This window comes from Leptonychotes weddellii, chromosome X (assembly GCF_054177405.1).
Source record: "Leptonychotes weddellii isolate Sample4059 chromosome X, ASM5417740v2, whole genome shotgun sequence".
Taxonomy (NCBI): Eukaryota; Metazoa; Chordata; class Mammalia; order Carnivora; family Phocidae; genus Leptonychotes; species Leptonychotes weddellii.
This window is the reverse complement of record NC_138385.1, coordinates 31,395,539-31,423,027: the sequence shown is the minus strand read 5'-3', so window position 1 is coordinate 31,423,027 and position 27,489 is coordinate 31,395,539. Positions and strand designations below refer to the sequence as shown.

The following is a 27,489-nucleotide window of genomic DNA, read 5'->3' as shown; positions in this document are numbered from 1 at the left end:
TTCTTAAAGCATCTGCCCACGTTTTATTGGCCAAAGTGGATTACATAGCTGAGCCAGAAGTCAGTTGGGTGGGAAAATACAATCCTCTTCCAAGGAAAGGCAACAAATATTTGTAGACTACTCTATCACAGTATTTCCTCTGGAATGTGATATGTGCTACAAATAGCTGTAAAACTGTACAAACTACTCTTAGGTTTTCTAACCTAAAAAGAAAACCTCAATAGGGTAGCTAGTGTCAACAAGTTTAAGTAGAATACACTTGAAAATGAAGCGGGATGGGTGAGGGTATATATATCCAGTGAGAATTAAGTCTGTTGCAGTGGCTTATGGTGGTGTCTTTAACTTTAAGGCATGTGGTTCCGCTGGCTAACTTAAAACCAGTTACCCAAGTCACACCTGTTCCTGCCTGGAATGCTATGCCCAGTCGGAAAGGAAGAGGTTACCAGAAAACTTCCGGGGGCTATGTCCCAGAAATGGGTTTGTATGCTGAAGGTTTTTATTATAGCCCCCTTCTTGTACTTATATCTTTAAAAAGAAAAAAAAAGACAACATAGATAAGTCTTGTTCTCTGGTAGAGTTTTTCAACTTAGGCGTTACTGACATTTTGGGATGGATAGTAACTTTGTTGTGGGCAGCTGTCCTGTGCATTCTGTGCATTGTAGGTTGATTAGTATCCCTGGCCTCTATTCACTATGCCAGTAGCATCCTTCCCCACAGTTGCAACAACCAGAAATGTCTCCAGACATTGCCAAATGTGCCTCAAGGTGGGGAGGGGCAAAATTGCCTGTGGTTGAGAACCACTGTTCTACAGGACTTCGTATAAACTTAAGCTGGAGTGGATTTTAGACTCTAAAACTTTAAGGGAATAGATTTCTCAAGGAACTAGGAAAACACCTCATAGAAGCAGCCAGTGACATTAATAGGCATAATTTCTTGGAAAATAGGTAATGTAGGTGACTGGCCGACTATGTTTTGATGATCAGAGCCACCTGTATTAAAGATAGTTCTGAGATGTCCATTGATACGGAAATTACCTGCTGGTTTTGCCCTTCCAAATGGAAGATCTAGTACATCCTTAAAGAATACAGACGTTCTCTCCCTGTATTTATTTAGTTTGTTCCCTTAAAAAAAAGTTCTACACATTTGGGGAGGGGAGGACTGGATCTTTTGCTTTGGTTATGAAGCTTATTTGGCTGCTTCTTTGTTTGCCTGGAAGCTATGTCAGAGGTGGACATGAAACAACGGAAGAAGATGTTCAAAAAAGTTAGAGGAAAAGAGGTTTATATGACTATGGCTTACAGCAGGGGAGATGCCCTCCTCCCGCCCAGGCTTCAGCACAGTATGCATTATGGGCATGACCCTCCAATGCACTACCCACCGACAGCTGGCAGTATTATGTCTAATGAACATTTTCATCCTCAACATGCATCTCAGAGACAAGGTCGGGGATATGGGATGCCCAGGTAAGGCTTAACTGACTTTCAAGATAATGTACATCTCTGTTTACATGTTTTTGAATAAATGTTTTTTTTTAAGATTTTTTTTATTTATTTGAGAGGGAGAGACAGATAGAGCATGAGCAGGGAGGAGAGGGAGAAGCAGGCTCCCCGCTGAGCAGGGAGCCCGATGCAGGGCTCCATCCCAGGACCCTGGGATCATGACCCGAGCCAAAGGCAGAAGCTCAACCGACTGAGCCACCCAGGTGCCCCTCTATTTATGTATTGTCAATAATTCCTGGACAGAATTACAGTAGAATTTAGAAATGTCTTAGCAGTTTAGCTCCCTTTTGTAATGTCTGCATAGAGGATGTAACTGATGTATACTTAAATTTTTGTCAAATGAATTTATTGGGAGATTTGTATTCTCACTGTCTACAAGGAAATATGGAATGGTTGAAGACATGCTAGGGCTATCAAGTTGAGTGCCATGTATTTGGCTCTGTATCCATTAATAATGGATAGGCCTAATGCCAGTAGTGAGGAGAACACAGCTCTTTCTATTCGGACAATTTTATTTTTTTTAAAGATTTTATTTATTTGTTTGACAGAGACAGCGAGAGAGGGAACACAGGGGGTGTGGGAGAGGGAGAAGCAGGCTTCCCGCAGAGCAGGGAGCCCGATGTGGGGCTCGATCCGAGGACCCTGGGATCATGACCTGAGCCGAAGGCAGATGCTTAACGACTGAGCCACCCAGGCGCCCCATTAGGACAATTTTAGAAAGATGTGTTAATTCTGTTTAAGTGTAAAGATTAACAACTCAAGCACTAGTGAATAAAGAGTTTTGTTTTCCTTTCTCTTCATTCTTAGGGATTCATCTCGCTTTATAAACAGGCATAACATGGAGGGCCCTAAAGTTGGTTTTTACCCTGGCCCAGGTAAAAGATGTTGCCAGAGCTATGATAACTTCTCCTATAGATCTCGGTAAGTGAATTTTAAATGTTGAAAATCAGAAAATGGGTACGTTTGGCTTCATTGCTGAGCAACAAATACATGGATTAAATTTTTTAGAAGTGTCAACACTGAGATGTTTGAACTGTTATTTAGAAATTAGAAACGTTACCACCAAATTTTATCATTTTTTCCCCTTTTCTCTGAACTACTTAATACTTAAGTTCCTTTAGACGTAGTCACCGCCAGATGCATTGTATGAATAAGGAGTGCCAGTATAGCTTTGCCCCAGAGAGTGGACAGATGCCCAGGGGCTTGGAAGAAACCATTACCTTTTATGAAGTTGAAGAAGGGGATGAGACTGCTTATCCAACTTTACCTGTAAGTAGGTCAAAGATTTATTCAAAAAAGCTGTTTACTTTCTCTCTTTTTTTTCTTTAAAGGCAGTGTGGATAGATTTTAGGTTTTGACAAACCACCAAATAAAGCACTTCTGGAAAACATGAATTTTTATCTTAGAGCTTTTAAAATATGGGAGAGGAGAACTTTTTAAAGCTATTAGAGAAAAGGGGTAGAGGTGGACCAATAATTTTGCCTTACATAGTGTGGGCTAATATTTTGTTTTCTTGATCATTTTCTCATGTTTTTTGATTCTAAAGTACATTAAGATATATTTATAGCTTTATTTCCTGAACTGCATGTCTATGTGTGTGTCTTTGGTACAGAATCGTGGAGGGCCCTCTACAATGGTTCCTGCTGCTTCGAGATACTGTGTTGCAAGGCGAGGACGTAGCTCGGGCAAACAGACTTTGAATTCAGAGGAGGGCAGTGGCCAGAGTGATAATGGTGAGTCAGTTACAGTTAAATGTTTCTTTAAAAGATGATTCTTGTGGCATTAACACATCAGGGCTGTGAAGTAGATTTAAAGTTTTGGTTTCAGGGGATCTCACACTGTTCTGGTAGCTCATTTTGAACGAGTTATCAGTTCTTGTCTCAGAGCTTGCTAGGTGTTTGAAGATGTTTTGGTCTTTCTCAGAAGGACAGACTTCTATTTCTATAGGCCACCACATTGTCACAGTTTACTTTCAGCTCTCTCACTAGGTCTTCTAGTGAATTTTGATTTGGTGAGATTTTGGTATGGAAAATACCCATTCCTTATTAGGAAGGCACTATTTATGTTATGGTGAGGACTGTTTGTAGAACTACTTTGGGCTTTTCTGTGACTAGCTGCTATTTTATGAGACTATTTTATGAGACTGCTATTATGAAAATAATTTCGTTGCCCAAAGAAGTCTGCTTGACTTACAACGTTACTGTTCATTGTATCCTATTGGTCATCCACTGTACTAAAGAACTATATTTATAATTTAATATAATACTTAACTGCATCCCTCTAAGGAATATGGTATCCTTGTTTATAAGGAAATTGAGGTACAAAGGGTAAATGACATGGCCAAAGTCATACCCTTTGGTAAGTGGCAGAGATTTAACTTTTTTATAACAGTTTTATTTAGATATAATCCACATACGGTATAATTCACCTGTTTAAAAAGGGTTTAAAAGTCACCTGTTCAGTGATTTTAATATAGTCACAGAGTTGCATGACCATCACCACAATCAATTTTAGAACATTTTTATCACCCCAAAAAGAAATCCTGTACTCGTTAGCAGCTTCTCCCCATTCCCCCGCCCCCCGCCCCCAGCCTTAGGCAACCACAAGTCTGCTTTCTATCTTAATGGATTTTCCTATTCTGGACATTTCATATAAGTGGAATCATGCAATATATGGTCCTTTGTGATTGGCAGAGGTCAATTTTGAATTTGGTTTGTCTGACACTAAAGCCTGTATGTATGTCCTTAACAATTGCTGTGGTGCCTCTCACCATGGGGTGTGCTTGTTTTTACCATTTTACTGTAAAATGATGTATGAGTGACAGACAATTCTACTGAAACAATTCTGGAGGAATTGGGTGGATTAAGGAGGTATGAGGCAGTCTCACTGACTTGATTTAACAGTCAAGTTCTTTATTTTCTTGTGATGTTTTTCTGTGTACATGTGTAGAAGAAAATAGGTATTTCTAGGAATTTAATGAGGACAAAACATCTAGCACAAGAATGACCTGTGAAGACTTTGTCCCCATGCATGTGCTCAAGGACGTGTACTCTCTGCTCTTTTACTCAGCATGACCCTTTCGTCTTTTCCCTTTAGCTTGGTGTGGGTACCTTCAGATGTACTGCTCACCCGTAGTGGCATATTCAAAGTAACCAAATCTTTGTTCTCAGCTTAAATCCTGCTGTCTGGAGTGGTTGCATGTATGTGATTGATAAGTGACATGTTTAAGAATCAAATCCAGTTTTGACCTGTGGGGTTTATTTGGTGGAAAACTGTCCAGTTGATGATTAACTTTCTCTGCATTTCAGTGGTATAATATAGTCTTAACAGCAAAATACTTTAGATCACTGAGCCATCCTCTGAGAACAAACCAATTTTAAAAAATGTATTATTTACTTAAGACAGGCTGAGAAACAGATGAGGCATGATATACCCCTTTAATGTCCACCTAAGCATAATACGGGTTATAGTCTACAGACACCATTTACTATATATCATGCTATGTTCTTTTCACCCCCTATGATCTGGGTACTGTTACCCTATTTTATCGTGCAGAAATTGAGGCACAAAAATTAAATAACCCACCTAAAGTGATATAAGTTAATCAGGATTCAAATGTAGACAGCCCTAACTCTAGAGCCAGTGAACTCAATCACCATATTCTACTGCTTGACTGGAAAAATTGGATACAACTGGGTTTTTACCTCTGCCTGAACTTTTAAGAACCAAGGGAATTTTCAGAGGAGAAATTTGTCCTGTTTACAGTCAATATCTGGCTTCAATATCTGTTGATTAGTATGAAAGTTCAAATCATTTGTTTCAAGGATGTATACATTTTAGTTCTGAATATATATCCATAAACCTTGAGAAAAAGCAAGTGCTGGCCATCTGGCTCTGCTGAGCTAAAAAGCCCTACATAAACACTTCTTCTGTCTTTTTTTTGTAGGGAGATATCATGAAGAATATATTTATCCTTCAGGTCAGTGAGATCTAGATATAATCTGACATTCATCATTGTTTATACAATTTTAAATTATAAAATAATGCTCATTTTTTACTTTACTTTGGCTATATTCTCTAGAACCAGACTATGAAACCTCAGGTGTTTATAGCACAACTGAATCTACAGCAAACTTGGTAGGTATTTAATAAAAATGGCAAGCACTTTATATCTCCTACTGTGTACTAGGGCACTGTTCTAAGAGAGATACATATAAATGTATTTAAATCAGAATAATCCTATGAGGTAGTTAGGGCTTCATTCCCATTTTGTAGATGAAATTAAGACCCTGAAATTAATCTATTTAATGATACTCCTAATGTGCTGATACAAGAGGAAATTCAAACATTGGCATTGATGATTTTTTAGAGGATTTTATTATGATTTTTCCGTAAGAATGGGTCATAAGTCTCAGTTACTTCATATAACAAAAGTTTGTTTCTCGATTATGCTTCGTATCCAGTGGAGGTCTACAGGAGGGCTCTGCTCAGGAACTCAGGCTGATAGAAGCTCCATTCATGGTTGCCAAGGAAGGAACCAAAAGGTAGTGAATGGTGCCCTGGCTCTTAGAGCTTCCACCTGGACATGACACCTGTCACTTTCTTTTTCATTAGCCAGAATATGTTCCATTGAAGTATTAACTTATGCGTGCCTGAAAGTCAAAAAGTTGGAAATATTTTAACAGTGCTAAGGACCACAACATTCAACTCATACTCCCTCCCACAGGCAAAAGACGATTCCACCTCAAGGGACGCAATCCAAAAATCTTATTCAGTGTAATAAACTCAAAGCCCAAGGTTTCTGGGAAATGTGTAGTACTCTGTGCATTGGGTCCAGATGTGGCTCATCTTCATCTGGAGGCCTAAAACCAAAGACACAAAGTTATTTAACCGCTACATACCTAATTTATAACGGTGAAGCAGGGACTGAAAAATGGCAGTAAAAATTCCCATTCAGAAAGGGGGGAAATGGGAGAAATAGTTAATGGCCTTTAGCAATTCTGACATCATGGACAGACATTGTGAGGGCCCCCAACCTAGGCATGGGGATTGTCCCCTGGAGGGGCTCTCTGATTCATTGTTTCTGGGGCTCTTGGTTGCTCCAGGGCCCTTTGTTCCTTGGCCATATTTGAAGTAGGCTTTGGGGAATAATCCTTCTTGGCAGCTGAGCAGCTTTCTCAGCCTGCTTCTTACTTGGAGAAAATTAGGAGCCCAGGGGTTGTTTTATCTCATTTGGATGGTTTTAGTTCTGCTCATAGTTTCTTTGGCTGCGTGATTAATTTATTCTGCTTCTCTCTATGATTCCTCTTGGTTTCATATGCCAGTAGCCATACTGACAATTCTTTTTTTTAATAGATATACTACTTAGATTTGCTATAATTTGCTTTCTTATCTCTGTGTCTCTCTGATTGCAAGTACCTTGACCTTATCAGGGGTGGAGGAGCCATACTTTTGGAGGCTTTTCCATGAGCCATTTTGTCCAATTGCAAGGATTCAGTGGGTGTTGCATTCTTAGTTGGACTCTTGCTTTGAAATATCTTAATGCAATCAGATTTTAACAATTTGATTTTTGCTTCAAACCCAAGTTTTAACTGCTTTTTGTTGTCCAAAGTATTTATCAGTTTTATATTTTACAATTTTGGTTTGAAGCAATTGCGTCTTTAACCCCGTAAGTCCCTGTATTCAAGGATTCTCTATTCCCTTTCATTCCTACCTACAAACTCCTTTCCTGTACACATCTATCTTAAAAAATGTTGCTAAACTCTGCCAACAGTAATCAAAACACAAAATTAACACTGTTTTCCAAACCTCCCCTAAGAGACAAAAGTTCATTCTCTCCTTTTCAAGTTAGGTTTTTGTTACAGTAGCACTGTACCCTACTTCTAATTACCAAATTACTGTTTCAGTCAAGCTAAGTTATGCTGCAGTAACACCCCCCCACCCCAAATCTTAGCAGCTTAACACAGGACAGTTGTTCTTGCTCATGTTCTATGTCTAGTGTAGGTTGGTAGCAGGCTTTTGTTCATCATAGTCACTCGGGGGACCCAGGCTGATGGACATGTGTGCTTTCACAGTCACTTTGCTGGACCAAAGATAGGGTAATTGAACACTGGCTTTTAATATTTCTGTTCATATTGACCAAATAAGTCATGGGGCCAGGAAGAACAACTTACCATGTACCCAGGAGAACTGGAATATTTGTAAGAACTTGAATAACAACCCTCTGTTCTGTAATTATGGTTAATCTTAACCTCACATACTAAATTTTTGTTTACACTGTTTAGGCAGTAAATCTTTGGAATGAAGAAAACTATGATACGTGATTTCTCTTCCCCTTATTTCTCCTTCCCTTTCCTTTTCCCTTCTAGAGAAATAGTTTTTCTTCTCACTGTGCCATTACTGTTCTCATCATATGCTTCTTAGGCCATTTCTTGAAATAGCCACCCCAGTGAAAAAACAAGTAAAAACCTCACCATCAAGGATGACAAGAATAGATATTTAATTTCTCTCTTTTTTGATACTTAATTTCTTTCTGTCCCTTTAATTTCATTTGTCACATGTTCATTTTTGTTCTGAACTTACTTTATCATACATCCTCAGTAGCTTTCAGTCTCTTCAGGATGTGCTCCACTCCCACTCCCCAGTCACCAAATCTATAGCAAGTTTCTTTTTTTTTTTTTTCAAAGATTTTATTTATTTATTTGACAGAGACAGAGATAGCGAGAGCAGGAACACAAGCAGCGGGAGTGGGAGAGGGAGAAGCAGGCTTCCCCCCAAGGAGGGAGCCCGATGTGGGACTTGATCCCAGGACCCTGGGATCATGACCTGAGCCGAAGGCAGACGCTTAACGACTGAGCCACACAGGCGCCCTCTATAGCAAGTTTCTAAGTAATTTTATTCACAGCATGCTGTGGGGAGAGGACCAGTGCAGGACTTACAGATGTCCAGGCACACAGCCTCCTAAAAAAAAAAAAAAAAAAAACCCTGTAAATATTTATTGCTATTTATTTCTGTGCCCAACTCTCAACTAAATCCTTCTGTAGAATTGTTTAGCATTCACACTGGGCCCCCTGAGTTAAAGCCAAAGTTTACTTTTTGGCAGGTGCTTTGGTTGTACTTGAAAACTGACTTTAGTAATGTGCAGTGGCAGTATCGTAGCCAATGAGGTTTATCTGAGGAGCGATTATTGTTAATAGAAATGTGCAGTCCATGGTAAGTTGGGCTCATCTTTGTCACAATATGATTCCTCTTCTCTGTGATTACTTTCCTTGATTCCCTCTGTGCTCTTACCATTGTTAAACCAATTTCTGCTAGGTTTTTTGTTTTTGTTGTCACGACAATTTGTCATGTATAACTGAGCCCTTTAAAAATCATTTTTACTTTCAAAGAAGACCTTGAGCCAGAGGGGAGTGGTGTTCGGATTATACCCCATCCTGCTTAGATAGGCTACAGCTGAATAACCAGATATATCCACCCTTGTCCCAAGCTACATTTTTAGATGGAATGCTTTTGTTTAGTAAAACTGTTGTTGGTCCTACTAAGTTTGAAGCTTTTAAGGCAAGAAAGGCCACTGAAAAGGTGTTTATAATCCTCCGCTACATTTTAGTATCTACATTGGACTAGAATTGGATACGATCAGGTTCTCTATAGATGGGAAATAGCATAGTCACCTAAATCAGGCACTGGAGTGATACCTTTTGGAACGTTATCTTAGTAGTTGCTTCCAAATCTGAACACGTTCAGGACAGATCACTTTTCACTTAATTTTAGGAGATGTTGGAACAAATCAGATCTTTTATTGATATGTTGTTTGGTTTCTTGATTTACCCTTACTTAACTATATTTCTATATTCATTAAAGTCTCTTCAGGACAGAAGACCATATTCTATGTCTCCTCAGGACACAGTTACCTCATACAACTACCCCCAGAAGGTAATCTTAATAGTGTTATCAAGCAATCACATGGGTGGGGGGAATGACTTTTTTCTTTTTGTTCTCCTTGTCCTTCATCGTATTTAAGTATTATTGCACTTTGTGGTGCCTGGCACGGTGATCAGTAAAATTCATTCGAGAAATTGATTATCTACTGTGTTCCAGACATTGTTCTATGTGCTGGCGTTTGACTACTCATAGTCCTTCTATTCCAAACCTCTTATATAACGAGTGAATTAATATAAATTACTGGTCAAGTCTCTCATGTACTGAAACTGAAATGTAAAGAATAGGGAGCTAGCGTCAGAAAGGTTGCTGAAACCATGGGAGCGAGTAAGATAATCCTGGGGAAAGGAAGAGATTTGAGGAGAGCATCCAGAACAGAGCCTGTAGATCACCAAATTTTAGCAAATGGGTAGGGAAGGAATAGTTAAGGAGAGAGGAAAAGTAGGAGAGTGTAGTACTATGGGAGCCCCAGGAAGAGAATGTTTCAAGGAATAGTCAGGTGTCAGTTGCTGCCAGGAGGTCAAGCACCATAAGGACTAGCAAGAGTCTATTAGGATTTGTTGCCATGAAGACCACTGGTGACTTTGAATACAGTTTCTGAGGACCAGAATGGGTAGCAGCCACACAGCAGTGTGTGGTAAGAAAATGGAGACTGCATTGAGAGCAGCATGTTCAAGAAGTGTGTGTTAACTATGTAGTGAATATCTCTCTGTGCACAGTGCTGTATTGGGTGCTGCAGCCTCATCAGAAAAAACAAATTGCAGTCCCATGAAGTTTACACACAAAAAAGCAAAGCACCTTTTCTGTTAAAAAAAAAAAAAGTATGTGTTAGCGTGGGGAAATGTATCCACATGTAAAAACAAACATAGCAATCTCTGGATAATATGTAGGAAATCCAGAGATTACCTGTTTGGGGAGAGGGGAGGGGAACTAGGCAGATGGAAGATAGGGGTTGGAAGGAAACATTTCATTGTATACAATTTTATACTTGATTTTTGAATCATATTAATATATTACTTTTTCAGAAAAATAAATTTAAAAATTAAGATTTTAAAGTTAATTGTGCTCTTTTAAAAGAAATAACCTCATATACGGTTTACATAAAGATTGATTTCTCAGTATTTTGGTTATCCAAATACTATATCTTGAAACTTAGAATCAGATAAGAGACTAACAGTGTTTGCGAAATCACTAAACTTTTCTAAACTTTTCTTCTGCACTTACAGATGATGGTAAATTCTACAGCAGTTGCAGCTTCTTGTGCCAATAGTGTTCCAGCTCCAGTCTTACCTAACTGTGCAGCAGCTAATCAAGCTAGTAGTACCCCTTCAGTTTCCTCACAGAATGCTGTACAGCCTCTATTTGTGTCTCCACCTATACAAGGCAGGCCAGGTAGGTTATTGGTGGTGGCTTACTTTGGGAAGCCTCTTTTCCTGTTCATGAGCATGCACATACAACAATTCTAGTGATTAGATAGGATTACTTTAATTTCTAGTATTAAATTTGTTTAACCTACTTAATAAAGTATGTTCTGTATTTGAGGAATCCATGAGATTTCAGGGCCAGGGTTTCAATTTTTTTCTTGCAAATTTGGCTTTGATATAATTTTGTAGCTATTGTTTTGCTACCTTACTGAAAATTTAGAGGACTTTACTAGTTAAACTTTAAGTTTTATTATACAGGAATTAAAGTAGAGGTGTTTCACACTTCACAGAATTCCTGAAAAGTTTGCAGTAAAATACTTTTCTGTATAATGAATCATTTTCCCATGAATGTTGTAAGAAAGAATATAGGCTCTAGGATTTAAGAAACTTAGGTTAGAATTTTGGTTTTACAACTCACTACCTCTGTAATTTTGGACAAGTTATTTAGCCTTAACCTATGAGCTCTTGGGGGTACTGGTAGTACCAATTTATAAAGTGGCCATGAAATTCCAATGAGTTAATATAATTTAGAATTCTCAGAATTCGGGGAAGGTGGTGGCAACAACAACATAGCTATTTAATCTGAATCCTCAAATAAAAATGGAAATAGCAAAACCAAAACCCGTGGGTAACATTTACAGTGAAACTAGGTGGCAAGGTATCCCCACAAGGTGTCCCTAAGCAGTTAGGGACAAACCACCAGTCACAAGACCTGCATGCTATCAGGGTCTATGTGGGAGCAAGAAGACGGAAGCATCAGGGATGTTGTCTGATAGACCTGAGAACAGAAGAACCCCAAAAGAGCTAATAAGAATTCACTGGAAAGTGGGGCGGCCAATTTGGAAGGAGCAGCTAAGACTGGGAAGGGATTTGACCTCTCCAATACTAGGTGAGTGCTTTGGGTACCTGGTAAAGGGACTTGAAGGGCTTGGAGCAATCTGGCCCCTAAGAACCCTCAAAAGTGACCTGCCAGGGCTCCCTGTCAGGATAGTATTCCTTACTGGGGAGAAACTACTGGGAGTGGAATCAGAATCGATCGGGATTGGGAAAAGAACATGTCCAGACCAAAGTAGAGGACAACAGAGCCATGGAATCCTAGAAAGCAGTCATGTTTTTGAACACTACACAAAAACAAAACTACCCTATATCCACCTCATTCTAAAGTTCATGAAAAAAATTTCACGTCACAAAGGAAAAGCAATAAGGTGAAATCCTATGCAAAGATGTTTTAAGAACAAAAAAGAATATCCCTATAGACAGTAAAAACATGTCAGAAATGTGCCAACTAAAATGTGCCAACTAAACTAACAGCTATTTCAGAATGAGCTAAAGATATAAATAATACAAAACATTAAAGAATAACTGGAATTAAAAATCTTAGAATAACAAATCAGAATTAGAAAAACTCGAAGTGATAGAAAAGCATTAAAAATGGCAGAAACTCATTTCAGTTACGAAGACTAAACTATAAAGAACATGACCAAGTATATACAACAGATAATGCTTTAAAAGAAAGATATAAGAAGGAGGGGGAATCTAAAATGAAGAAAAGGAAGATAAAGATTCAAGTGACTTGTTAAAGTTAGGCAAAGGAGATCAAACAGTGATAGAAGTCTCTGAAGAAGAAAACCAAAGTAAGGGAAAAGAACAAATACTGAAAACTATAATTCAGAAAACTTTCCCTGAAATTAAAAAACTTTAAAACTATATACTGAAACAACACTCTGCATACCTGAGAATATTGACCCAGAACAGCCAACACCAAAATAATTCTAGTAAAATGACCAGACTTTAAAGAAAAAGCAAGTCCTTTGATTATCTAGATAAAAGAGCCTATGGAGTATAAAATAAATAAAATGATAATCATCAAACTTTGACAGCAGTTCTTTATGCTAGAAGAAAATGGAGTAACATTTAAAATAAGGCATGTGTAAAACAAAGATTTTATATTCAACCAAAACTGATTTTCAAGCCTAAAAGGCAGTAAGAATTCAGAGAATATTACTTTCATGAGCCCTTCCTGAAGAATCTACTAAAACTATGCTGTCAAGCAAGGTAATCACTAGCCACATGTGACAATTTAAGTTTTAATTAATTACAATTAAATAAAATCTTCAGTTGCTCAGTTGCACCAACCACATGCCAGGTGCTTATAGCCACATGTGGCTAGTGGCCTAGTGTATTGGACAGCACAGATACGGAATATTTCTGCCATCACGGAAAGTTCTATTAAATGGACATCAGTGTTCCAGAGAATGAGTTGACTTTTAGACTACCAAAACAAAGACATCGACAGAAGACCTAATGGTAAGTATTAAATGTATAATTACATAAAGAATTAAGACAATGAGGGCTAAGAGGTGGAGAATACACTATGTAATAGCAATAACTTTATGTTTGGACAATGTAGATATTGTATGGCTATTCTTAAAAATAGAGTTGAGAGACCATATGCCAAGCATTTTTTAATCCTCTCAATTATCACATGAGGTTCTTTTATCTAGATAATCAGATTGTTATTCTGAGACTGTGTAATGTCGGCTAAAACAAATGAGTGAGTATGGGATACTCTAATTTTATCCCCTTGTGCCCTTGCAAACCAGGAGTCTAAGTATGGAAGAAAGGTAATATGGATATAATAAGGCTAAAGAAAAGTTTTTATGGTCTCAAATTTGAATTGGAAGTATCAATATAACTTCAGGTGTTTTATCTTTAAATATATGTGTATATTTCCCAGCTCTGTCCATTGAAAAGTTCTAGAAACAATATTCTTAGCACTCATTTTGTGGTCTTGACATGCCATTTCTCACTTAAAAAAACCAAGCAGCTTTGTGGAGAAATGGCTGCAGATTCCAGGTCTGGGCAGGAAATGTTCAAGATGAGCCTATATCATTTTGTCATACCAGATAGCAAAGAAGCTATCAGACTACTGGGGCCATGTCAGAAGAACTCAGGAGCCACCTTGAAGAGGTTCCCATTGGCCAAAGATGGAACAATTTGAGTCTCAACGATGATAATTGCAGCAGACTGGAACATACCAAATATGTTAAACATAAAAGTTCTTAATGATATTTTAAAAATTGGTCACCTTAGGATGACAAGAAACCAGTTCATTTTCTTTTTTTCTTTCTTTTTTTTAAAGATTTTATTTGACAGAGAGACACAGCGAGAGAGGGAACACAAGCAGAGGGAATGGGAGAGGGAGAAGCAGGCCTCCCGCTGAGCAGGGAGCCGGATGCGGGGCTCGATCCCAGGACCCTGGGATCGTGACCTGAGCCGAAGGCAGACGCTTAATGACTGAGCCACCCAGGCGCCCCTCATTTTCTTAACTGGAAAATAAAGTGAAAGAATAAAGCATTTATCCTGCCTCCCTTATATGAACTGTACCACTGGGTAACCAAATAGATGAGGGAAAGTGTTTCTATGTATTAGTATTCTAACTAATCAGTGAAGATAATTATTTTGCAGTCCTTACTGAATTAGGTATTAAACAGCAATAGCTGTGAAGATTGCAGAAACATTACCTATAGGTATGTCAAAGGAATCAATCCTGAGTCTGATCCAATCTCCTGGATCTAGCTGCCTATTTGCAGGAAATACAGAAGAACATATTGTAACACACCATGACTATATAATCGGGAAAATACAGACTGTGGGAAACTCAATAGGTCAAAGGGCCAAGATTTTTCAAAACAAAAACTGAAAGGAAATGACAGGGATGGAGAAGGGACTGATATTTTAAAAGACATTTAAGACCTCAACTTTTAAAAGCTATCTAGGGATGCACGTTTGGATGACAAAACTCTTAAAACCACAAAGGAGTGATTACTGTGAAAGGGTAATGGTTAAATTACGGTGGGAGGGAGAGGGTTGTGATTGGGATGGAGCACAAAGACGTTTTCTGGAGTGACTGGCAAAGTTTTATTTCTTGACCTGATAGTGTCCACTTTAAAATAATTCATTTTGATTTGCTTTCTGTATCTGATTCACTTATAATTTAAAAATTAGTGCTTAGCATAATTCCTGGAATAAAAGCATTCAATATATGTTCATTAATGACCATAGAAATTTTTCACTGAAAACGTTAGTGTAGACCCTGGTTTTACTACTTTGTGCTAATTGCAAGGAAAAGCATTAGGCAGATTTCTGAGCTTCAAATCAAATGACAGGTGAATCAAACATTGGAGTGCCTCATTTATGTACAGTCATTGAAAGCTTCCCATTTAAATGTCAGATTGTGTTCTGTGTAGATATTTCTAAAAATGCATTTATTTTACTTCTTGTTCTTTGAGTCACTTATCAACCTCAGCTATAACTCTACTAGGTCATGGCTGCTATGTAATCACTCTTTAACATTTCTTTCACTCCTCTAGATGAAACAGCTCATGTTTCCCATTGTGTTATTCTTGTGTCTCTCTGGCAGCCCCAACCCATCCTCCATTATGAAGTCACTTATTATCTGGCATTGTCATGGCATTAGATGCAATGATTGCCTTTAATATGAATCTCCCCATAGGCATTAAATACTGTTAACTGAGTTTTGATAACTGTTCCCAAGGCTTTTGTCAGGGCCAGGACTAGTGACTCATTTGCCTTGGGTGCAAAACTTAAGAAAGTGCCAAAAACCACAGTGATCAAGGTAAATAATACTTTAATTGTACTTTTTTTTTTCCCTTAGAGCGTGTTTGTGTATAGGAGCCAGGTGGGGGGACAGAGGGAGGAGAGAGAGAATTTTAAGCAGGCTCCACGCCCAACGCAGAGCCTGATGCAGGGCTTGATCTCACAACCCTGAGATCATGATCAAGCCTTACTATGTATATTCATATGCTCTTCTGAAACGTCCTGAAACAGACTGCAGCTTCATAGGGCAAATAAGCATTTTGAATGGACTATGTTTGTTTCCATTAATATTTTAGTAAAGTTTATATTGTTTTGGAGCTATCCCTTAAATTCTACCTGTTAAACCTATAGAGCCCTGTTAAGTTTACAAATGAGATGCTCGTGTATCTCTAGAGCAATTGGAAATTATAAAACTTCAGGGACTTACTGTAATATGCATTTTCAGGGAAGGTGAGTTCAGATAAAATAATCTCCAAATTTCTTCTGCTTTTGATTCAGGCCCATGAGAACTTACTTAGCTATCCATGTTTAGTAGTTGGTTTTTACCTAGTGATCATAATCACATTCTGCTATCTTTAGCTAATGGCTAATTTATTTTTTTTTAAAAAAATGGTGTGATTTGAGTGCTAGTTTAAAAGGAATACAAGTGGAGCTTAGTTGAAAAAGCCATTACTTTATGGAAAACAAATTCATAAAGCCTTTTGAATATTTGGAGATATTCTAAAACTTAAATGCCTCTTCCAAATCTGTGAAAGTGGAGATTTCTACGTACATGACAAAACTCCAAAACAGTTGAGCACGTTTTAAAATGTTACTGTTTAATTTGGATACAATAAGAATCATTTTTTGGTGCCCGGTTCTGAGTTTTGACAATGCATAGAGTTGTATAACCACCACCACAATCAAGAGAGAACAGTTTCATCACCCCCAAAGAGTTGTTTATCCAAGTTTTAAATCACCCTAAGACATCTTCTATCACTGTTGGCCTGTAACTGTATAAAGGTATAGATAAGTATATTGTAAGTATTTATGTCAGGGAATAAAAACAGTAGGGATTATTTCTAATATTTGACCTTAAATTTCTCTTGCTAAATTAACAGAATAACAAATTCAGCTTGAGTGCACCATTCCTGTACTAAACTAAGTGTTCTAAAACTCTGAACTTAAATCTTTATTGAACATTGAGACTAAAGTTTCTGTACTTCTCAGGGTTAAAATTACAGTGCAGGTAACACAATAAATGTAGTACTTGAATGTCTTTAAGTTGGCTAAAATGATTGAATTGAACTTGAAGGGTTGTATCATTCATCTTTCATCAGATTTAACAAATTTATCTGGTATGTGTATGGGAGATACTTTTACTATGTTGGAATTTCTTATGTCAAAAATTGAAACTCCTGAATGAATATTGTTTTTAAACTATAGCCACAGGTACGGAAAGTCAAAGGGATAAGATATTTCATCTAGCCTGTCTTAGATTCTGTGTGTCCTTAGAAATGGAACTGTCATGGTTTAGAATGCCCAAATTCCAGTGATTCTGCTAATAAGTAGAAACCTTCAAGGTTTACTTAAATCTGTAATCTGTGTAGTTTAGTCTCTCTTATTAGCTTCTGCATCTTGTGATTAGACTAAGAATGGCAGATGGCTGAAAACATCCTTAACTTTATATTAAGCTAAGTAAAAATTTTGCTTTAATGGTATTTCATTTATGTATGTTAGCCAATGTTTTTTTATCATGAAGTCTTTATAGTCAAAACTCTGCAACTTCCAGTTTTTTTCCTTTTAATTTCAGTAATTACCTTAATTCAAAATAACCTGTAATGAACTCCCAGTTTCAACTGGCGATGTCTAAGAATGTGGGCAATTCACCTTCCAAGTTTTTAAGTCAAACCATAGGAATTAGAATTGTTTGACCATATTGGGGACGCAAAAGTAGAAGATGAACTACTGCTTATAAGGTGTTACAGTTGTGCATTGCTACTTTGTTTTCTTTTTTAGTGATTGCTTCACCATCCTATCCATACCTTTCTGCTCCTATTTCTGCTGCTGCTGCTTCTTTACCACCTCCACCTCCTCCTCTTGAGGTGGGAGAGGCTTCAAACTTACCACCACCACCTCCACCTTATTCCTGTGATCCAAGTGGCAGTGATCTGCCTCAAGGTAAAGAGATTTTGAGAGTTGTGTGAGGGTTATTTAGTCTGAAATTTTTTTTATTTTAGAGCATATCTCTCTTTGGTTATCTACTGGGGGTAGGGTCCAAATGGAAATTGACCTGAGAGCATAATGCTAGGTAAGTGACTAAGGAAAGAAAGAACTGAAAGCTGAGAAAACTTTCTCCATAATCAAGAAGTGGATGGTTTTTTGGATAGCTACAGGTCTGTCTTGAACATTTTCTTTTTGTTCTCTCAACTATTTTTTTTTAATTTTTTTAAAAAGATTTTATTTATTAGAGAGAGAGAATGAGAGTGAGAGAGCACACATGAGGGGGGAGGGTCAGAGGGAGAAGCAGACTCCTGCTGAGCAGGGAGCCCGATGTGGGACTCGATCCTGGGACTCCAGGATCATGAACTGAGCCAGCCAGGTACCCTGTTTTTTTTTTTTTTTAGAAAAGCAGGAATTGATACCAAAATTTCTCCATTTCTTACATTCCTGCCACAAGTGTATGAAATTGTTGCAGTTTTCGATATTTAGGATTCCAAGTGAATTTTGAAGTCTGAGAAGGTTTTGTTTTGTTTTGTTTTTTGAAGAATTGGGGGTCTGATCTGCCTCAGATTTAAGCCATGTGGTCTTGTTTCTTTAATTAAACTAAGGAGTAGCTTACTTACCTATCCCTGCCCAAGATCTACTCTGTCACCACATAATGGTGATTTTTGCATTTCCCAACATTTTATTATGAAAATGTTCAGGGGCGCCTGGGTGGTTCAGTCGGTTAAACATCTGCTTTGGCTCAGGTCATGATCCCAGGGCCCTGGGATGGAGCCCCACGTCAGGCTCCCAGCTCAGCGGGAAACCTGCTTCTCCCTCTCCTCCCTGCTCATGCTCTCTCACTGTCTGTCGGTCGGTCTCTCAAATAAAGAAATAAAATCCTTAAAGTTCAAATATACATGAAAGTTGAATTTCAATATGAATATTCATGTATTCGCCACCTAGATTCTATCATTAACTGTACTTGCTTTATCACATATCTGTCCATCTTTTCCTTCATCCATCTCCTTGTCCATCAAGTCATCCATTTCAGTTTTGGTGCATTCCAAAGTAAATTGCAGACATCAACATTCTTCCCCATAAAAACTTCAGCATACATATATCATTAACTAGAGTTTGGAGTTTATTTTTTCTTTTGATGTAAAGTTAACATATAATGCACAAATCTTTAAGTGTATACTTGCTGAGTTTTGAGAAATGAGTACATGCACCTTTGTAACCCAAATCCCCATCAAAGTATAAAATACCATTATCTCACTGTTACCTCATGCCCCTTCCTAGTCTTTTTCCACCCCTGCTTCTACTTACCCCCAAGAGGCAGCCACTGTTCGATTTTTTTTGTCATAGTTTCACTTGTTTTAGAATTTCATATGAATATACAATATATACTTTTTATGGAAGGCTTCTTAAGCTCAGCCTTATTTTTTATATTCTTTCATATTGTTGCATATATCAGTAGTCCATTTGCTTTTATTGCTGAGTTAGTATTTCATTGTATAAAAATTCCTGTTTAGGGGCGCCTGAGTGGCTCAGTCCATTAAGCGTCTGCCTTTGGCGCAGGTCATGATCCCAGGGTCCTGCTCTGTGTCAGGCTCCCTGCTCAGCGGGGAGTCTGCCTCTGCCTCTCCCCCAGCTCATGCTCTCTCGCTTACTCACTCTCTCTCAAAAAAAAAAAAAACTTTAAAAATTCCCGTTCATTCTTTTGTTAGTGGACATCTGGATTATTTACATTTTGGGGCTTTTATGAATAAGGCTGTGAGTATTCTTGTAAAAAGTCTTTATGAACCTATGTTTTCATTCCCTTTGGGCAGTACCTAGGAGTGGAATTGATGGGTCATAGATAAGTGTGTTTAGTTTTATAAGAAACTGCTGGTCATTTTTCCAAAGTTGTATCTTTTTCTACTTTTTTCTAAAGATTTTATTTATTTGAGAGAGAGCACAAGCAGGGGGAGGGCAGAGGGAGAGGGAGAAGCAGACTCCCTTCTGAGCAGGGAGCCCGATGTGGGGCTCGATCCCAGGACCCTGAAATCATGACCTGAGCCGAAGGCTTAATGACCGAGCCACCCAGGTGCCCCTTATCTCTTTCTACTTTTGCAAGAACTCTGCACCTGATTTTTTACTTCTAAACGTTTGCTGGCATATGGTGATCTACTCAAATTTTTTCCCCTCCAGTCTTCCATCTTCCTCTTAAAATCCAGTCATTTTCATGATACCCCCCATTATATCTCAAAGTGATGTTTCTGAGTTTTTATAGTCCCTATCTGTGTGCCTTTTTTTTTAACAGCTTGAGATCTAGTTCACATACTATGGAAGCCACCCATTTTAAGTGTACAGTTCAGTGGTTTTTAGTATATTCCCAAATATGTGCAATCATCACCACTATTTCTAGAACATTTTTGTCACCCCAGAAAGAAATGCTGTACCCATTAGCAGTCACTTCTCATTCCCCCAGGCCACCACTCTTCTACTTTGTGTGTCTATAGATTTGCCTGTTCTGGACATTTGACATATATGAATCATGCAGTATGTGGTCTTTTTGTGACTGGCTTCTTTCACTTAGCATGATGTTTTCTTTTTTTTTAAAGATTTTTTTTTTAATTTATTTATTTGAGAGAGAGAGAATGAGAGAGAGCATGAGAGGGAGGAGGGTCAGAGGGAGAAGCAGACTCCCTGCTGAGCAGGGAGCCCAACGCGGGACTCAATCCCGGGACTCCAGGATCATGACCTGAGCCGAAGGCAGTCGTTCAACCAACTGAGCCACCCAGGCGCCCCTAGCATGATGTTTTCAAGGTTCATCCATGTTGTAGCATGTATCCATACTTCATTCTTTCTTATAGCTGAATAATCCATTGTATGAGTATGCCACATTTTATTATCTATTAGTTCATGCACATTTGGGTTGTTTTCTCTTTTTTGCTACTGTGAATAATACTGCTATGGCTATTTGTATACAAATTCTGTGTGAACATACATACACCAAGGAATGGAATCCTGTGCCATTTGTGAATTTATTTCCTGCTATTATCTTTTGATATTCTTTAGCTTAACCTTTAGTCTTTATACTCTACTCCCACATAATGGTCAAAATAAAAGCTGATTGTTTTAAAATGGTAGTAAATATATTTCTACATATCAGAAGTCTCCAATTTAAGAAAAAGGGGTTTTCTTAGAGTTTGTTAGTGGGACTCAAGTTACTTAGAAGAATATACATGGATCCCAGGTCAGTCAATAAAAATTCATTTAGAGATACAATTAGAATGCTAAGATTATTCCCTCTTATCCCATACATCTAGTTTTTATTTATTTGTGAAATATGTTAAGTTCTATGAAGAAGCTTTTATCACCTTAAGATATAAATTATTTTGAGTTACCTTTCTTACTGCCTCCTCTTTTTGGAGTTCTAGTGTGGTATGTTAGTCATGTTAAGTAAAAGCAAGGTGAATTGTTTGATACAGTGCTAGTTATATTAGGCATCATTAATCTTGGCATTAGTAGAGCATTAGTTTGTACTGTGTAGTAGCTCCATTAACAGAAGACAATTATGATTGGTTATGTAGTAAATTGCTTGTCTCAAGAATAAAGTCTTGATTTTATTATTGAGACAAGCAAGAAAATGCCTTTACTGGATTCTTTCTAAATATTAGCAGAGTAGTATTTCTGTAACATCTGCCTAATACTCAGACTAGAAATAAAATATGTATTTGGTAATTAAACCTTGGATCAGAAAATGATCTTACCTATAGTGGCAGGTAAGTGGTCATTTACTATAAGATAGAATTGAGGGTGGTGGTGATGCAAGAAGACTATATTTATAACTATACTCAGAAAAGCTTTTAAGTGGTAGTTCTAATTGCTTATGTCTTCTAGTCACTAAAATTAAGATTTTTAATTTTAGATACAAAAGTTTTGCAGTACTATTTCAATCTGGGATTGCAGGTAAGTCATGTTAAAATTGCTTTGACAAACTCTAGATTAAAAATGTAAGCTGGTTTGATAATCAGACTCTTGAACTTTAAAAGCCAAGAACACTGTGAGGAGATAAGATAATTCTGAAGATGATATAAGTCAGTTTTGTACTTGAGCCTCCCAGTGCTTCAGTTCCTCTTATAAAATAGTTAAATTATGGCAAGTGGTGGCTCTAAGCAGCACAACTTAAACATTTATTGGCCCCCATATTTAGCATCATACATATGTCAACCCTCTGTTTCAATAATAAATGGATCATTTGTCTTGCTTGAAACATTTTTATGGTTATTTCTACATTTTATATGAAAAGTAATTGGACTGATTCAAAGACATTTAAAGGACTGTATTATTTTTAAAGCAGTTATGTGTTCATAGATACTTACCAAACACTGATTTTCACCACTCCCCTGAATTGTAGAAGGGTGAGGGTTCTGACAAATATCTTAATATCCCTGAAAGGTGTCTCTGATTTCAGGTAAGAGCTCTTTTATTTTTTTCTTTCAGACATCACCCCCCCCCCCCGAAATACACCTGACTTCTGATATAACAAGATGGCATATTTCCTAAAATGGAATGATACATTTTAAGATTTGGCAGATGATAGTAAACCAGACGGACTCCTGGATAATGCTCAGATTAGTTCATATTCCCAGACACTGATTTCACTAGAAAACTGTCTTCTCCAACTGGCACACATTTATAAATTAAGAATAGTGGAATGGGATGTTTGTTCTTATTTCCTAAATGCAGTTTCAAGAATTGAAAATATAAACTACTTGCACCTTCAGTTATATTAGTTTATTATAGATACATGTGGAAACATTGTAATTCATGTCAGATATCTGAGGCATTTTAAAACATCTCCTGCATTTTACATCATGGGAATAGAAGGACATTCAGAATAGTTATTTTATTTAATTTATTTATTTTTTAAAATATTTATTTATTCATGAGAGACAGAGAGAGAGAGGCAGAGGGAGAAGCAGGCTCCCAAGGAGCAGGGAGCCCGATGCGGGACTCGATCCCAGGACCCTGGGACCATGACCTGAGCCGAAGGCAGACGCTTAACCATCTGAGCCACCCAGGCGCCCCAGAATAGTTATTTTAATGCTTTTTTGTATCAAAAGTAATAGCATTCATTGTAGTACATGTGAAAAATATTAAAGCATAAAGATAACTGAAATCATGTGTACAACCACTATACACTGTGATATATTTCCTTATAGCTTATTTATTTCTTTTACAAAATATTGACGAGGCTATGTAATTTTGTAAACTTTTAAGTTAACAATGTGAGCACTTTTTTTCTTAAATATTTCACAGCACAATTTTTTTATTGCCTCTATTGTATCCCATCACGGATATATCATAATTCATCCAGTTCTCTATTGTTGAATATTTAGGTGGTTCAGTGTTCTTTTTCTTTTTTAAAAAATTGATGTATAGTTGACATACAATGTTACATTAGTTTCAGGTGTACAGTATAGTGATTTAATAAGTCTATACATTTTGTTGTGCTCATCACAAATGTAGCTACCTACCGTCACCATACAATGCTATTACAATACTATGGGCTATATATATTCTTTATGCTGTACCTTTCATCCCTGTGACTTAGTCCACTCTATTTTGCTTTTAAAAATAATGCTAGGAAAGACATCTTTGTATACAGGTCATTGTGTATATTTGTAATTTCCTTAGGATGCCTTCTTAAAAGAATTCCTATGTTCAAATATGAGATAGATCCTGCAAAAGAACTTAAAGTTGTAGTAGAGAATAGATTTTCCAAATGTTCTTTTAGGTCAAAAATGCTACTCTACCTGAAAATCATAGCCTAGTTTGTTTTTTAGTGAGTAACTGTACTACTTTAAGAAAAGAGATAGTAAAGTGTTTCTTTCTTTCTTACCCAAGTGCTATCACCACAACTACTGGCACTCCATGGTCTATGTGCCACAGATGCAGCAGCAGCTTCATGTAGAGAATTATCCAGTCTATGCTGAGCCATCTTCTCTGGTAGAGCAGACAGTTCCTCAGTTGTATGGTGAGGTGGGGAGACAAGATGGCACACAGGCGGAAGCATCAGCAAACAGTGAGTATGTAATGAGAGTGCCTCCAAGAAGGACAATTGGACTATATTATGTGTAATTTAATAATAACCTTCAGATATCTCATTTGGCCCATATTCTAGACCTGTGTTTTCTTGTTTGTTTTAGAGAGCGAGCATGAGCAGGGATGGAGGGGCAGAGGGAAGGAGAGAATCCTAAACAGACTCCACGCTTAGCGCGGACCCTGATGTGGGGCTAGATCTCATGACCCTGAGATGATGACCTGAGCCTAATTCAAGAGTCAGACACTTAACTGACTGAGCCACCCAGGGGCCTCTCTCTCTTTCTTTCTCTCTCAAATAAATAAATCTTGGAAAAAACAAAGATAAAAATCCCAGCTTTCAAATAAAAATTAGAATTTTGGAAAACTTATATCTGCTGCCATGAACTTGACAGCTTCTCAGTACTTTTCTAGATAGATGGAGTTATTGGGGCCCCTGGCTGGCTCAGTCAGTAGAGCATGCAACTCTTGTTCTCAGACTTGCGAGTTTGAGCTCCATGTTGGGTGGAGATCACTTAAAAAAAATAAAAGCTTGAAAAGATAGATGGGGCTGTTAATGAATGTGTTTTTTCACACTGTATAATAAAATGTGTGAACATTTGGGAGATCTGTGTAACTCAGTACAATAATACTTTTACAATTACCAATGCATGGTGTTACCTATGTATAATTTTGTAAAAGATATATTCAAAGTGCAAGATAAAACCGTGGATTTTAATATTGAGAGAGTATGAAAAAGTCCACATTGCTACTCACCTTTGACAACTACCACTTACCTAGTTTTGGTGTAGCATCAAAGAATATCTAATTATCTGAAAAGGCTGGTTATTAAAAGACTTCTCTCTCTTCCAACTGCATATCTGTATGAGGCCAGGTTTTCTTCATATACTTCAAAACAATGTATCACAATTGGTTAAATACAGAAGCAGATGTGAGAATCCATTTGTCTTTTATTAAGCCATACATTCAAGATTTGCACAAATGTAAAACAATGACACTTATCTCACAATATTTTTGTTTTGGAATATAAACTTATTTTTACATGGATTAATAAATATTTTTAACTTTCTCAGTTTAATTCCTAATACAGTAAATATTGGTATAACTCAAATAAACAAAAGCTGTTTGAAATAATCAATTTTTAAGAGTGTAAAGGGATCCTGAGACCAAAAAGTTTGAGACCACTGTGCCAGACCATAAAGATGGTTTCTCTGTGAATTAACAGTGTTGTATAGATGGAGCAGCATTTTAAAGGATTTAGAATAGGATCTTGACTGCCCTTAGAAGGAATCAGCAGGAGGTAGAAAAATTATATAGACTAACAGAACCAAATCTATCTCACATTACAGCACTGCTACTTGATGGTTGTGATCTCAGCTAAGTTACTTAACCTCCCTAAGCCCGATTTTCTGTAAAATGGGAACTATCTGACAGGAATATTGCCAGGGTTACTGTAAGAACTAAATGAGATATATGTATATACTATATGTAGAAGTATACTGTGCCTGCTGCATGTGAGAAATGTGAATTTCCTTTTGTTTCTCCCTTCATTTAAAGCATTTTAATGGTTTGGAAATATTAGCACTATAGAATCTTATCCCTAGTGTGGTGATGTGATATGGCCCATAGTAATAAAAATTAAAGTGTCAACCTTCATTGCATTTTTGTACCATGTACCTTTTATAGAATTATTTTTAATTGTTGTAAACCATGAGACAGTGGAAGTCTTCATTCCACAGAATGTGCTCATCTACGTTATTCCAGGTAATGAAGGACTCCTTTTTAATATTTACATAGTCACTATAGCAAGGACAGAACTGCATCTATTTCCACTAAAACTGACTCATGGTAGCAAAAGTGTAAAATTAAAGTGATGCTAGGATCTTAATGACATTCAAGAGATGGCACTTCAATGTTTGGTCTTTAGGATGCTTCTCAGAACCTTCAAGTATAGACCAGATTGTATACACACCAGAGTTTTTAATTGCTAAAGTAATACAAAATGGTTATTTGGATAATATGTGTCACTGTGGGGAACTATTGAATAACTTAATTGGGAACTACCCTTATGAGACTAGAAGGACTCTAGAGAATGTTTCTGTATGTATTTAGTCTGTAGGTACTAAATCATCCCAGAAAGATAGCTGTCTCTAGGTAGAATACATTTGACCCATTATACACACACATATTTAAATTTTTATAATTAGGAAATTTTCATATAATCTTTTAGTAGCTGGCTTCAGTCCCTAATGTTCATATCTAAAGTGCTCTGGGATGCCCGGGTGGCACAGTCGTTTAAGCTTCCAACTCTTAATTTCTGCTCAGGTCATGATCTCAGGGTCGAAGAGATTGAGCCCCGCGTTGGGTGCTGCACTAGGCATGGAGCCTGCTTGAGGTTCTCTCCCTCTGCCCCTTATCCCCCGCCTTCCTCTCTCTAAAAAAAAAAAAAAAAAAATATGAAAATGCTCTTGCCACATTTGCTGTGATCTTTCCTGTAGTTAATGCTGAGTTTCACTTTTACCTGAACATCCATTTATGTTGATGTTTTAGTGAATCTTTGTATATAAAGTGTGTACTGTTTGCATTCTTTGTTTCAGGTACTTTTCCAAATGCTGACCCTGCATCTGTCCCTCATGGAGCAGTCTATTATCCAATGATGTCAGATCCCTATGGGCCACCACCTTTGCCGGGTTTTGATTCCTGTCTTTCTGTTGTGCCAGATTATCCCTATGTTGCCCCTTGGCACCCAGTTGGTGCAGCATATGGTGGTTCTTCTCAAATTCATGGTGCTGTGAATCCTGGGCCAGTTGGCTATATTGCTTCACCTCCCTCAGCTTCTCATTACATACCTCAGAATATGTAAGATTCAGCAGTATGAAGTATTCTTGCACTGCCATTTTTTGCTGTTTTGGTTTTTAAAAAGTGTTTTATGTTAAAGTGATTTAGGTGGTTAGGGTGGTTACTATTGTATCTGTCTTTAAGATTATTTTATCTTTTGATTTAAAATACTACTTTAAATAAAGGAATATTACTTTGGGTTGTGGATAAAGAAATTGAGATGGATGTACAGCTAGCCCCATGTTGAGCATATTTCATTACATTCAGCTGTTTTCCTGTCAGCCAGCTTGTCAACTTTGTATTAGCTGATGGTTCCAATTGATAAAAGGAATAAATCATACAAACTACTTCCTTGGTTCAGATGTCACACATCATATTAAACCGTGCAAAATTGGAATAACTTTCACTTTTTTCTAGGAAATAAAAAAACCAAGAACAGTTGCTTCTGGATAACTAAATATTAAATGAGAGAGCTTTTCAGGTTTCTTAAGAATTGTCTGAACTGAGTTATGTTCTGTGATATTAATCAGTTTTGAAGGCACATGGTGCTCTGCTTTAGATTTATCCCATATGCTATTGTTTGATATTGGATTTATGTAACTGTTTTACTGCACAGTATTGAATTGGTGTCATTTGCACAGTTAGCAGTAAATAAAAATTAGCATTTAAAATTGCTAAAATGAGTGGGATTTTTTTTTCTTTTTTTGTGTGTCAGCAAAGAGTACCAGACATTGGATTGTCCTAATGTTTTTCCCCTGCTATCTTGGTGGCAAAAAAAAAAAAAAATGTAATTTTATGACATGAACTTGTGGGTCCCAATTGAAATGTGATTCATTCGCAAGGCATTATGATGCATACTACCAGTTCTTTTCCCTTGAAAATGTCCCTTTTTA

The 27,489-nt window shown here is 37.4% G+C and overlaps 1 protein-coding gene and 1 pseudogene across 1 annotated transcript in view; both read left to right on the top strand.

Annotated features, from left to right (window-relative positions):
• Positions 1-27,276, top strand: part of ALG13 (ALG13 UDP-N-acetylglucosaminyltransferase subunit) — a 64,793-nt gene extending 37,517 nt beyond the window's left edge. The window contains 14 exon segments of the mRNA XM_031027289.2: positions 350-477; positions 1,217-1,463; positions 2,307-2,420; positions 2,612-2,768; positions 3,112-3,232; positions 5,446-5,478; positions 5,581-5,636; positions 5,963-6,043; positions 9,360-9,431; positions 10,664-10,829; positions 17,480-17,641; positions 21,582-21,622; positions 23,564-23,741; positions 26,356-27,276. Of these exon segments, the coding sequence (XP_030883149.1) occupies positions 350-477; positions 1,217-1,463; positions 2,307-2,420; positions 2,612-2,768; positions 3,112-3,232; positions 5,446-5,478; positions 5,581-5,636; positions 5,963-6,043; positions 9,360-9,431; positions 10,664-10,829; positions 17,480-17,641; positions 21,582-21,622; positions 23,564-23,741; positions 26,356-26,621 (1,822 nt within the window). The 3' untranslated portion in view covers positions 26,622-27,276.
• Positions 8,632-8,757, top strand: LOC145717998 (U4 spliceosomal RNA; annotated as a pseudogene).
• Positions 27,277-27,489: the final 213 nt, after the last annotated feature.